Source organism: Alnus glutinosa, chromosome 1 (assembly GCF_958979055.1).
Source record: "Alnus glutinosa chromosome 1, dhAlnGlut1.1, whole genome shotgun sequence".
Taxonomy (NCBI): domain Eukaryota; kingdom Viridiplantae; phylum Streptophyta; class Magnoliopsida; order Fagales; family Betulaceae; genus Alnus; species Alnus glutinosa.
This window is the reverse complement of record NC_084886.1, coordinates 22,289,629-22,303,075: the sequence shown is the minus strand read 5'-3', so window position 1 is coordinate 22,303,075 and position 13,447 is coordinate 22,289,629. Positions and strand designations below refer to the sequence as shown.

Genomic DNA, 13,447 nt, shown 5'->3' with positions numbered 1-13,447 from the left:
ACTGCTTTGCCAGCAAACATTGAGAACCGAAGCAGTGATTAGATATTGGCCCTAAACTCAGAGTAGTTATATGTTAATTATCCTCATTTTAATCCTTAACAAGTTTTATTCTCTAGAGAGAAATTGCCAACACATAAACATGCATACATCTACACACAAGTATATATATATGTACTTGAGAACGTTACAGAGAGAGTATCCAGTCACAAAGAGATTTGCTTTTTAGTCATGCCTTATAAAAATGCAGCATTTACTCTATCTAAAATATAACGCATGACTATTTATTTGACTGCGTAAAACTCTGTAGTGCATTGATCATAAGGATATTGTGCAACTTCACACCACAAACTCTCACTCTTTTATGCACTTAATATAAGGAGAGTCATCAATACAGAAGCACACAATACAGATGTTTATGAATTTGGGAGTCTACCATTTTACAGATAAATTGACAGAGGAAGTATTTAATTTCATAAAGCCCGGATCGAGTTGGATAGAATTCAAATTGTAAAGGCAAATCAATGATCTAAGGGCTCAACAGCAGTCTTGAAGAGAAGGATGTAAACCTTGTCAATTGAAAAATACAAGAAGCCCCCTGTGGAATGTGTGACATATGAGCCAAAGCTAGTTCCCACAATGCAGTGCCAAGCTGGACCATATGCTGAATCAAATTCCTGTCAAGTAATTAAAAAATTATCATCAACTTTCTGCATATAAAATTGTAAAGGAAGAAAAAAAAAAAAGAAAGGAAAAATCAAGTCTAAACAATCCTATAGCATTATTTTTTTATTTTTTTTATTTTTTATTTTTTAAAGAAATGGCAGCATTTTACCAGTGGTCATATTGGATTCATAAAAGTCAACCTTAGAATAGCTTCATGAATAGTTAGAGAACTCTCCCTGTTCCAGTCAGGATTCTTCTCAATATCAATATGCCATATAAGCTGCTCTAGAGAGGTATAAATTCAAATTTATTCAGCTTATATTAACATAAACATCAATATTCTGTTGTATAATTATACCGTCTAATTACCATTATTATCTCCACTGCATTCCGTGTTGGATAGGTAGGAACTTAAAAAAATATTGGGGAAACTATATTTACCCCCCTTTAACTACCATCATTTTTGTAATGTCTCCCCAATGTTTCAATTTATGTTGTCCTTCTCAATCTACCATTGCGGTTGCAATGTCTCCCTTCTTTGACCCATTTTGTAAGTCATTTTTTATTTTATGAAAGGCATTTTTGTCATGTTGGGTCACAGAAGGGAGACATTGCAAAAATGATGGTAGTTAGAGGGGAGTAAATGTAGTTAACCCAAAATTATATTTATTGCCATGTAGCTTTCTCAGCCTTTTGGCTAAGATGGAAGGGTGGTTTGCAATACCCTGATCATTCCAATTGGTCTATTTAGCAAGGATTGAAAATAAATAAAATAGACTAGTCACATAATCTTAGCCTATCTCTTTTAAATCAAGATATCAAGTGCCCTTGCTGCTCCGATGAAGGCCATACTGAAAAGTACTAAAAGAAGAAGAACCTCACATGTTGTCTAGTAAACCCAAAAATATATTACAGATTACTCTGCTGCAGGAAAATGTAAATAATTGTAAAAACATATAATTTAAGAAATAAATGAGAACAAGAAAGAGAGATCGGCCTATGGCCTACATTTACATGTGAAAGCCTTTTTTTTGGCTACATCTTAATTCATTTTTTTCATTTGATAATATACAAGACTCTATTTATAGAGAAAGTCTTAACGTTACAAGTCTTTTCTAATTCTACATTAACAACAATAAATCTAATTTATCATCTTGTAACTCTTGTCTCTTGAGTTCTTATAACTTTTGTCTTAATAATAATCAACCATTAAGCTTGCATAGTAGATCACTAATATTTATGGAGGACAGTTCTAGTGCAACTAGTACCATTATGAATAAGCATGCTTAGCTAGAATCCAGTTCAAGGTTATCTTGTCTAAGCCAAGCCTGATCTAACTTATAAGCTCACCAACATTGCTTGTGTAAAGGTCCATATCATTAAATTGGATAAGAGAGGATACAACTAGACAAACCTGGTTAGTTAGAGAGAGCATATATATCTTATATTACTCTCAAACAATAGTAAGACAAGTAATTCCAACTACTTACACATTCATGAACAAGAAACCAGCTCCAGATTGAATATGTATACATGAAAAAAAGAAGAAAAAAAGATAGCAACAGCTGTCTGCATAGCACATATAGGTCACTGTATTACTAGATATCAAGAAAAACCAAGTTTAAGCCTATAAACTAGGAATAACCTGAGATTGAGTTTCTTATCTTAAACATGTCATGAGCGGTGTGCCAATTATAAGTTTGACGATAATAAGGCTGGCAGGATGATAGAGATGTACTCTGTATCTCGAATCCTATATTCAGGTCTGCATTAACTAAAAAGAAAAAAATTGTTATGCATTTTACACAAGCAGTGAATTAATGCAATGCTTTTTTCTTCTCTCGAGCCAAGCACTAGCACCACACAGTAACAACCAACTGTAAGCTGAACTTAAATTTTGGCACATGACCACATAACTTGTTTGAATTATATCTTCAAAAACTTTACTAAATACTGGCAATTTAACAGCTTGAATAGTAAAAATAAAAAGTAATGATGATGATTATGATGAATGTGGTGTGTGGGTGTGGGTGTGTTAGAGAGAGAGAGAGAGAGAGAGTAATGATAACGTTTATGATGAGTGGAGGATAAACAGAACCAGCTAAGGGACTGTGGCAGTGAAACTCCAATAGAAAAAAATCTGAAAGGGATTTGATAGTGTGAGGAACGTAATCATTGCATTCGAGAATATATCTTTTTACCAACAAAAAAAAAAAAAAATCAAAGAGGAAACATTTGTTGATTAGGAGATTCAAAAAGAAACATGGAGAAGAGGAAGTACGAGAAAACAAGTTAAATCTAACAGAACTGACAGAGGGTATAATTCTTAATGCAAGTATCGTCAAGCTAGAGGCACAGAAATGATAAGAGCCTGAGCCAACACAAATATAAGAGGCACAATCTTATAACTATAGAAAATCTAGCACAAGGCCCAACTACATACCAGTGTCAGTAGCTTTCAGCAACTACAAGCTAGAATAATGTATCAGCTAAATCAATAGTATATTAAGGTACTCAAACAAAGCTGTGATGTTTCCTGTTCATTTTATTTATCTTAACATTGAAACGCTAATCCTCATCTTGGACCAAGTTTTACACCTATCTAGTCCAAAGGAAAGACAAAAAAGAAAAAGATCTTTACAATCTGTTACCACCTATGGCAGCAAACTCCTCTCTCTCTTGCTCTTGCTCTATCTCTAGGTGCCTTCTTGATGTGAACAAAGTCCTTTGCCTTGTTGACATAAACAAAACTATAGTGTTGACTATCCCATATGAAGTATCTAATTAGAAGCAAACCAGTTGTTCATTCAGCCAGACTTCATGCCATGGTAATCAATACAGCCTAACTATTAACCTTTTCAAGAGGCTGGATGAAGCTTATTCTCACAAACATGACCAACTTGAAATCACCCAGGTCAGTAGGTTGTTTAAAGAAACACTCCCATAAATTCTACCTGAAATGATTACTGGGTTTTGATCTATTTGCATTCTCCATCCAAAACCCAAAGTCAAAGTACACTCTAAAGGGAACCCATATTAGTTTACATCCTCCAGACGCATTTAGAGATTAAATTCAGGTTAAGATGACACAAATTATCTAATGGGCCTGCCTGTATTGTGGTTTACTCACTCTTAATGTTGAAAAGTAGTAATTCAGACAAACCAATCGACTAATAAATGAAGATCATAACAAGAAGGTTTAAGAAGGGAAGTATATTTTTTTTTTGGTAGCTAAATCTGAAATAACTAAGCAATTGGACCAATGTCTTGCTCAGCTGCCCTGCTTGTCTAAATTCAACTGGTGAATCCAAATAAATTTATTAAAGATTAAATAAAACCTTGTACACTACCATGAGAGACTTCATACAATATGTTTTCGGTTTAATCCCACCAAACAGTTAGACCAAGTGTATGTTTTTTTTTGGATGAATAACCAAGTGTATGTTACTTTACTGAGTTTACTCAATAAGGGTTACTGTTGAGATAAAATTTGAAATCCAAGAGTGAAGATCGCACTTTAATAGTTATTTTCCTGAGCTGACACTACCAAAAAAATTGGAGCACTTAAATCTTTGCAATTAAGAACGAAGAAAAAGTCATTGAAGTTTATACTCAATGTGCTGAATACAAAAGAAGAAAAATAGGATTTTCAGCTCAAGGTAATACATTTATCATTTGGATCAAATGTAAATTATTTTGTTGGAAAGCTTACTTAAATAATCAAAATTAAAAATCAAGATACAAAGTCTAGACCTAGACTGACAAGATAAAGATCATCATCAGAAAAGAAATAAACAGAAACAGAGACATTCGCAGCTCAATCTGACACTACCAAGCAATTACACCTTCACATACTTCAGTCAATCCGCTCAATATAACATGCAAAATATAAGAATAAATACAAAGCCGGCAACGTTTACTATAAATAGACATCAGATGATTCGGAAATCGGAACCATTACCAAAAAAAAAAAAAAAAAAATCTTCAGCTCAAACCAGAACAAATCATCTGCTGGACCACCTGGATAAAATATTTACTCGATACCCTATACTTCAAACACTCCGATTAACAATCAAAATTGACTTATTTTCAAGAAAAGAAAAAATCAGATCCCAGAAAGCAAAATGAAAAAAAGTTGATGCATTCAACTCGAGCCAAGACAAACAAAGATTAAGCAGGACCAACTGCACACTAAATTTGATCACCACCCATTACTCGGATCACTCCAAGTAACAATCCATACAAACACAAACAAGTTAACAACCTTAAACTCCAAAAATAAGTAGAAAAAAAGAGAATATCCATTTGAGCCAAGTTAAGTAGTGATTTATTATACCTTCTTAAGCGCGAGGGCGACTCGTTTGCTGTCAAGCTTGCCGGGCATGGAGTCGAGATGGTCTCGTGCGCAGCGAAAGGCACGGTTCTGCAAAGGAAAGGGCATGTCAGAGGCTCTGACGCGCACGTTGAGGCTGTCATGCTGCTCTTGCTGCTCTATCGATTTCTTCTTCTGTATCAAACTGCTGAGGAACTTGCTCCTCCTCTCCAACTCCTCCTCTGCTCCCTCCATTTCCTTTTTCTTTCTCACCGGTTCACTCTCTCATCACTTGGAGACCAAGGCTTTTACTCTCTTTAATCGGAGGCTACAGTTTCAGTGTTCCATTGTTTGAGAGAAGGGGAAAAAGAGAGAGGAAAAGAGACGACACTCAGACACTGTGCAGACGAAAAAGAGTGGGGATGACTGGAAAGGGAACAAAGGTCTCGAATGCAATGTTTGCGTTAGTTTTTATCTTTTTCTTTTGACTTGTTTTCTTTCGATGCGTTTCTTGTTGTTGGTGTTGTTGTTGTTGCGTATGGCCGAGGTCGTTGGGGTAGGCGTAGGCCGTAGAGGGGACAAATTAGTTTTACTTTGATTAGTGGGAGGCTGCCGACCAAGAGGTCCAACACATTATTAATTATCACCGGACAACCGGAAATGCTTGGCCTAACCCCGCCGCTCAAAAAGGAGTTGGTTTAAGAATCAGTCCTTTAACTTTTATTTTTTATTTTTTTTTAATAATGTCAATCTGGGTCACCTATAGCTTTACCACACACAATGATAGACTTCAGAGCGCAGAGACCCAACCAGAATTACCAAATTAATTCCTGGCCCAATTCTCAACACCACTGTAGGAATGAAGCCTTTAAACGCTGGTTATGCGCGGGTGGATGGCCCCAAGAGGGAGGTAGCACCTACTTAAATTCGAACTCGAAACCTCAAGTGATTATATCCAAGAGGCCGGAAGTCTTACCATTTAGGCCACCCCCATGGGGTTTTAACTCTCATATTTTGCTGCTCTAATTAAATGGTCAAGGATTTTGATTGATTTTGAGTGAGAGTACGCAACATGCATGTTTTGTTCGAAGAGAAATGCTAGGTTATACACCATTCTATTGTTGCTGTTCGACTCATTCTACGTGGATCTCTCTGTTTATTTTTTTAAAAAAACAAATAAAATAATAAATGAAAGAATAATAAAGCAAACACAAAAATCCGCATAGGATGAGTGTGATAGCAGGAGTACAGGGGTTTACAACTTAATATTTCTCTTATTTTAAAATTAAAGAAACTGGGCAAAGTTCATATACCTCTTCAAACTACCATTATATTGTTAATGATCTCCTAAACTACTGTTTGAGTCAATATCCTCCAAAACTACAAAAAAACTGTTATTGTCTCTTCCAATGACAAAACTATCATTCATAGAAAAAAAAATCTAAAAATAAAAAAAAAATAAAAAACTAAACACTAAAAACTAAAAAGAAGGCTTCAGGGGTGGCTCTATGGTCCAACAAGAGGTGGCCGAACAACTCCTATGGCTTTGAGGGTAGTTCGGAAGCCACAGGGGGTCATTCGGACACCCATTTCGGCTGGCATGGAGGTGGTCTAACCACCCTCTGTGTAATGCCTCGATAAATTAATTAACTGGTAATTAACTTCATTGTTCGTCTCCCAGTTCCATTCCACAAGGAATAAGACTCAGACATCTCTACTTTTCAAAACGAAAATACTACGCAGGGGAAACAATATGATTTCTATCATTCTGTCAACATTAATTATTATAGCCAGGGCATCTATTAAGAGTCATCACATTAATTGAAATCACACTATACATATCATCGATAGAAAATATCCAAACCAAACCTTAATATACAATCGAGCCTCAAATACTAACCTTACAACATCACCCAAAAGTATTAATTACCATGAACGGCTTTCAAAATCCTGCAACTTTTAAAACCCTAGTGGGAGAGAGAGAGAGAAAGAGAGGAAATGGATTTTAAGAGAGAATGTGCTCTCTTGTGGCTTATTCTTAAAATGAGGTAACATTCTTAGCTTAATCCTGTGTTTGATAGGGTTATTAGACTACTATCTTTTTGATAATCCACAATTTGGTATTATTTTCGTAGCTTGTGGTTTTAAGCCTCTAGGCTGATTGTGCCCTTATAGATGTTGGATATTCCATGGGTGGTTTATGTTTATGGATAAGGTTTTGTTATCTTATTTTGGTTTAGCATAAATAACCCCGTGTTTAAAGAGTTCTAATCGAGACCCATTGATTGTGTTAAGGTTTTAAGGTAAGATTAATAATGGGTTAGTCACTTACTGATGTAGGACGTACTTTATTGTGCATGTTGTTATTATAATTCTCTTATTACAACATATACTATATTTATATTGTATTCATGATAATCTTGTCAAATGAGAAACTATGATTTTGCATTGCTGCATGTGATTTATACTAGAAACATCTGAGTTCACCATATGATAGCCTGTACGTCATGCGTATTTATACTAATTAAGTTGTGGACTTACACTTATATCTTTTCCACCTGTAAAACATGTGTTGTTTTATAGATAGTATAGTAGGTGATGGATCCTATGAGGCCCTAGGATCTTTTGAATGTTCTAGCCAGGATTATTTTAAAGGAGTTGGATTCCATGTGGCTGGAGGGCATGTGGGATTGTGATGAAGATACATGCCACATTTTGATTGAGATTATCTACCTAGTTTATCTTTTTAAGATTGGGGCTCGAACTTGATGCTTTTACGACTCTTAGATTTTGCTTGTAATATTTATACTATGTTTTGATGACTGGTTCTTGATCATAACATTTGAAAATTTCGTTATTTACGTTATAATGCTTTAAATTTGATTTGGTTGTTTAAAAGTTTGTGGGTTTAATTAGTAGCTATCTTTGTATGAAAGTGAAATGTCTTCCACTGTAGGCTCTTTTCAGATAGTGTGAAATCCCCGAGTCTTATTCATGTGAAAATAGGACTGGGAGACAAACAATGAAATTAATTACCAATTAATTAATTTCATTGGGGCGCTACATTATATGCCAGTCTTGTTCGAATAACAACTCTATTGTTAGAACAAGATAACTTTGCCAATATATTTTCGAAGTGAAAACATCAAAAATCCGATTTTCTTCTCTACCAATTTCTTCTCCCACACCATATAACACATTATCATTTAAAATACAATCCAAATAAACTCTTAACAAATAAAAAATTTCACCTTTTATCAAACCCTAATTTATTTATTTATTTTAATTTCGCTCGTTTTCTCCCAACTATAAAACCACAAAATACCAACACAACCTCCACACAATCAAACCTCAAACTTATAATATCTAAGCAATACCACAACCCTCAATCACTCAAAACACAACATAATCATTATTTCATTTCAAAACTTCAAACTAACCCCTCAAAACACAAAAACAACCAAACAAAATGTCCTAGCATCAACAACCATCATTTAAACAAAATCTTATCAAGAATAACTCAACCACTAAATGGAAAAAAAAAAAAAATTGGGTAGAGACTTACATCTTGAAGTTTTCTTCAAATTTTCCTCCTCCTCACGCTTCTCTCTCTCTCTCTCTCTCTCTATCTCTCTTCTAGAACAAAGAACTTTCCTTCGTTATTACATTTTAAACTCTATGTTTTACACACAAAATTCGATCTTTTTCAACCAAGATTAAGCCTTGTTCGAACAAGCATGTGACACTCACATTATATATGTGTCAAATCTCATCTACCCACATGTGTAGATTAATTCAAGTTGCAAATTTTCACCTACCACTCTCGCGCATGATGATATGTGGAGATGCCATTCTTGTTCGAACCATGCTGCATGTGGAGATTCCTTCTTGCTTGAACAATAACTAGTGTTGTTCAAAAAAGAAATCATACACTCAAGATTTTCAAGCTTTTAAACTAAAAATTTTATTCTTTTTCAATCAATCTCCTATGTGCCTCGTCGTGCTCCATATATTTTCAAAATAGATCATTATTTTATTAGTTTATTCATGCTTTCTATATTTTTAGCGTTTAATTACGTCAGGTGTTACAGATAAAGGGTTGAGAGGTCGTTAACCACTCTTCAAGGCTTTTGGGGGTAGCCAACCAATCCCTAAAGACTTTTTGGGGTAGCAGAACAACCCCTTAAGGACAAAAGGTTGTTCAACAAACCCCAAAAGGAAAACAATATTTAAATAATTTAAAGATATAAAACCAAAATATTTTTTAACATATATATGAAAACCCAGAGAATCTAATAAGCAATCTATTTGAAATTCAAAATAATAAGAATAATGTAAAATTCAAGTGTACTTGATTGAAGTTGAACTAAGATTTTAGTTTACCGTCGGCAAAATTAAAATATATAGTTGAACAAAAATTAATTAAAGATATTTAATTTTAAATAAAAAGCTTAACTTACACTTCTCACCTTAAGCCCCAAAATGTATCGAGCCGGCCCCGAGACAAACCACTATACAAATGTCTATTACACTCAATACTTATGCCTTCTCTAGACACCTTGCCTTATACTATTCTTATTAAAAAAAAATACACCTAATAACTAAGATAACTCTTCACCACCTATGTAAACTACCCATGTAAAACAAGCATATAAGGAAAACACCCACAACAAGAAAACTACCCACGGACCATAACATGAAAAGTAAAAAATAAAAACAAAGTACCCATTAACACACATGATAACCGAATAGAACTATCCATGTAGTCTTGTAATGACCATATATAGCATAACAACTACCCACTACACTAGCTGCTGTCCCACGTTCCTGATGCCCACTTCTCTCCTTGGCTAATCCTTCTCCCTGTGACTTAACGTGAGACACTGTCATTTTGTGTCTTTGTTTCTCTTAAAGAGACTTGACACTCAAAGGTGTACCAGATTCTAGGTTTCATCCAGATGATTTATGATATGATTTTACAAGACCTTTGAGAAATAATGGGAAAAGGAGGTAGACACGGAGACAATGAGACAATACTATATAACAATCATGAGATAGATTAAAAAAGTTTGAAAATTGTGTATTGTGTGACACCCCATCTGAGTTTCAGCAAGAAAACAAATCCTCTGCAGTTCTCACATTTTAAGCAAACAAAAAACTCATTTTTATTTCTTCTTGACTTCGACACATGAGAAGAGAATTATGCACCAGAAAACAAAGAGGAATCAATCATCTGACAAAATGAAACAAGTTAAATCAAAGGATAAAATGGCATATATCAAATTCGAGAATCATCAGTTAGCCCTGTTTTCAGCAACGACTGGTGTGGCGCGTGGGGTTGAATTGCAGTTCCTGATGATTAACGGCGACAGCAACGACGTGAAGGTAAGATGGTTCTCGGTAGTGGTTGGCAAACTTATGATGGAAATATGATAGCGGGGACAACGAGCGAACTGCGCTAGCGGGATGGTGGCAGGGCGGTGGGTTGTCGATCTGTGGAACCAAACATAGCTCTCCCTCGATTTGTCGATGGTTGTGCACCGTCAATCTACAATGCGGTGGGTAGTCAATCTACGACGTTTTGGGGTCGCCAAGGAAGGACGTTGTGTGTTTAGCATGGTGGTGAGCAGCTCATAGAGAATGAGATGATTCATATTGAGCGGTGTTTTTAAGTCTTTAGATGATTTATTTTATGTGTGGCATTCTCTGAAAAAGCAAGATGCTTTTGAATGAGAACTGAGAAAAGAGAGGCGTGTGAAATTTTAAAGCTTGTGTTAGTGAAAAATTGCGTGTAATACCATAATTAGTGGACTGTCTCTGGTTAGTAGTCGACCAACTTTCGAAATAAGTTAAATGTGGATTGACAACTTCTTTTCCCCGCAATTTCCATTTGTTTGTCTAAAACACTTTAAAAGGTCCCACCCTAAGAATTGGGACTAATTACATTACTCCCCGCATCATCTTTTTTAACGTTTTCTGTTTCTCTTGCCTTTCCCAACATCAACCCAAATTATTAAGTTTTGTTTAGCCAAACTCCTTTCATTTATCATGAGTGGCAATCAGCAGCTAAACAGGATTCAAGGTTCCTGAATAAATTTGATGAAGGTGAGGTCTTAAGCTAGAGCATTCTTAATAGTACGTCTAAATTTTTAAATAAAATGGCTAATCAAAACCTACTTTTACCAGTTTAGCTAATCACTTTTAAAACTACAATTCAACCGATTATCTAAATTTCTATCTATTTTATTAAAATAATCATTTTAAATATTTTTTAATCTTTTTGTTAAAACCTCATATCAACTCATCTCTGCAAACTAGAACCAGAACAAGTAGCAACATTCTTCTTCAACGAAAATTAGACAAAACCAAAACAATAGAACCTTCTTCTTCAACGAAAACTAGAACAAACATCCCACAATTTTCCTTTTTGAAACTCAGATTGTAATGTCTAAGAAAATATTTAATGGGTGTATTAGGAAATAAATATTAATAGTGAGTCTTAGTGTAGTAAACAATTAAGTATAGGGGTTAGTTTTAATCGAATTAAAAATGGTGGGTTAAATAACAATTAACAAATGAGAAATTTAGAGTAATAGAAGGTTTAAAATAAAACATAAGTGGACATTTTTGGTATTTTTACCCCTTACTTTTTCCTTTTCCTTTCTTTCTTTCTCCTTACCTTTTTACCCCCACCGCATGGCAGTCCCCTTATTTCTCCCCTTTTCTTTTCGTTCTTTTTCTTTTTCTTTTCCTTTTTCTTATCTCTTTCTCCCTTCTCCCCCCGAAACACACACACACACTCACACACACACACACGCCACTGAGAGATAGATAGATAGAGAGAGAGAGAGAGAGAGAGAGAGAGAGCTGTCGTGAGTGTGGGAGAAGAAGAAAAAGAAGAGGAAATCCGGCCATAACGATTTGTGAGGTAAATTTCTAGCTTTTCCTTGTCTTTTCATGATACCCGTTGAGTTTGGAGTTAACAAAACATGTAGATTGTTAGAGATTTTCTTAGATTCAAATTCTAGGTTAAAATGGTTATAGGTTTCGGTTTTTGGGTGATTATTGTTGATTTTTGGGTTGTTTGTTAGGGCATTTCGTCCCTAGATGCTAAAATGTAAGGGTTTAAAGTTTTCCATGTGATTTTAATATACCCATTAATTTTTGGAGCAAGAAAGTAGTATGGATTGCTATGGTTTTTGTAAATCCGAATTTAGGGTTTTAAATTTGGGGCTTTTTAGGTGTTTAAACCCTATATTATTAATTAGTTGATTAATTGCATTTAGAGTGCTAATTAATCCTAGGTTTTCTATGGGTTCCATGGAAAATGAGTATTTATGGGGTTAGGTCATAATGTTAGTGAGTTGCATAAAATAGAGATTTTTAATTAAAAACCTATAAGTGTTCTATGTATTGGTCTAATTAATTAATGGGTAATAAAAGTAAACTCTAGAAATTACATAGGTTGCCATAGTGATGGGTTCTTGAAACAAACCAAGAACCTATGTGGCTTTTAGAATTAAGAGTGTTTCAATTTAGTTTTAATGTATTATTGCATTATGAAATGTAGTGGTACATTGCAAGGCCCTTGTCGAGGATCCGTCGTTAAGTCATTTACCGAGTAGCCAAAGTGAGTATTCTACTTAATGAGAACGATACTATGCTTTGTGTATTTTATAAAAATGTTAAATGATATGTTGTTTTGATTCGAACCGACAATATGTTGATGATATGTGTTTTGAGTGATTTCAATATTCGAAGTATGTTGAGATATGACAATGATTTTTAAGTGATTTGAGATATGTGTATGAAAGTATGATTTGAGATATGTTTTGATGTGTTTTAATGTGTGCTAAGGTTGAGATATAAATTATGTGTTTTGTGATTGAGAAAATGACTTGATGAAATGTTTGTGTTTTATGAAATAGATATGTGTTGAAAGCATGATCATGAAGTGAAATGTATGATGATTTGAGCATGAGCATAACGAAATCATATACGCTAAAAGAGCCTTGGGGTTGTAGCCTTATGGGTGGAAACAATTGGTTTCAGAGAGTTGTAGCTCCTAGCCTCAGAAAGCATAACGAAATCATGTACGCTAAACGAGCCTTGGGGTTGTAGACTCATGGGTGGATATAATAGGTTTCAAAGAGTTGTAGCTCCTGGCCTCAGAAACAGTAAGCCCAGAGAGTTGTTGCTCCTAGCATCAGTGAGTTGTAGTTCCTAGCCCCAAAGAGTTGTAGCTCCTTGATACAGTAGGTTTCAGAGAGTTATAGCTCCTGGCCTAAAAAATAGTAAGTTCAGAGAGTTGTATCTCCTAACACCAATGAGTTGTAGCTCCTGGATTCAGAAACAAGAAACCGAAACAAAGATCATGCATAACATAGTTTTATGGTGTTTTAAGATGTTTTCTTGGCTAGATGTATCAGTATGCCTATGAGGCTGAATGAAATAGTACATAAGTATACAGTT

At 34.8% G+C, this 13,447-nt stretch overlaps 1 protein-coding gene across 1 annotated transcript; it reads right to left on the bottom strand.

Annotated features, from left to right (window-relative positions):
* Nucleotides 1-335: 335 nt before the first annotated feature.
* On the bottom strand, nucleotides 336-5,499 carry LOC133877100 (dynein light chain 1, cytoplasmic). Its single transcript, XM_062315343.1, has 2 exons — nucleotides 5,000-5,499; nucleotides 336-674 (listed from the first exon to the last, which is right to left on the bottom strand). Exons 1-2 carry the CDS (start codon nucleotides 5,228-5,230, stop codon nucleotides 519-521), a joined length of 387 nt encoding a protein of 128 aa, XP_062171327.1. The 5' UTR covers nucleotides 5,231-5,499; the 3' UTR covers nucleotides 336-518.
* Nucleotides 5,500-13,447: the final 7,948 nt, after the last annotated feature.

Coding starts and splice junctions, on each gene's coding strand:
- LOC133877100 (XM_062315343.1), bottom strand. CDS start 5,230: ATGGAGGGAGCAGAGGAGGAGTTGGAGAGGAGGAGCAAGTTCCTCAGC. Junction 675..4,999: donor TCGCCCTCGCGCTTAAGAAG/GTATAATAAATC, acceptor ATTACTTGACAG/GAATTTGATTCAGCATATGG.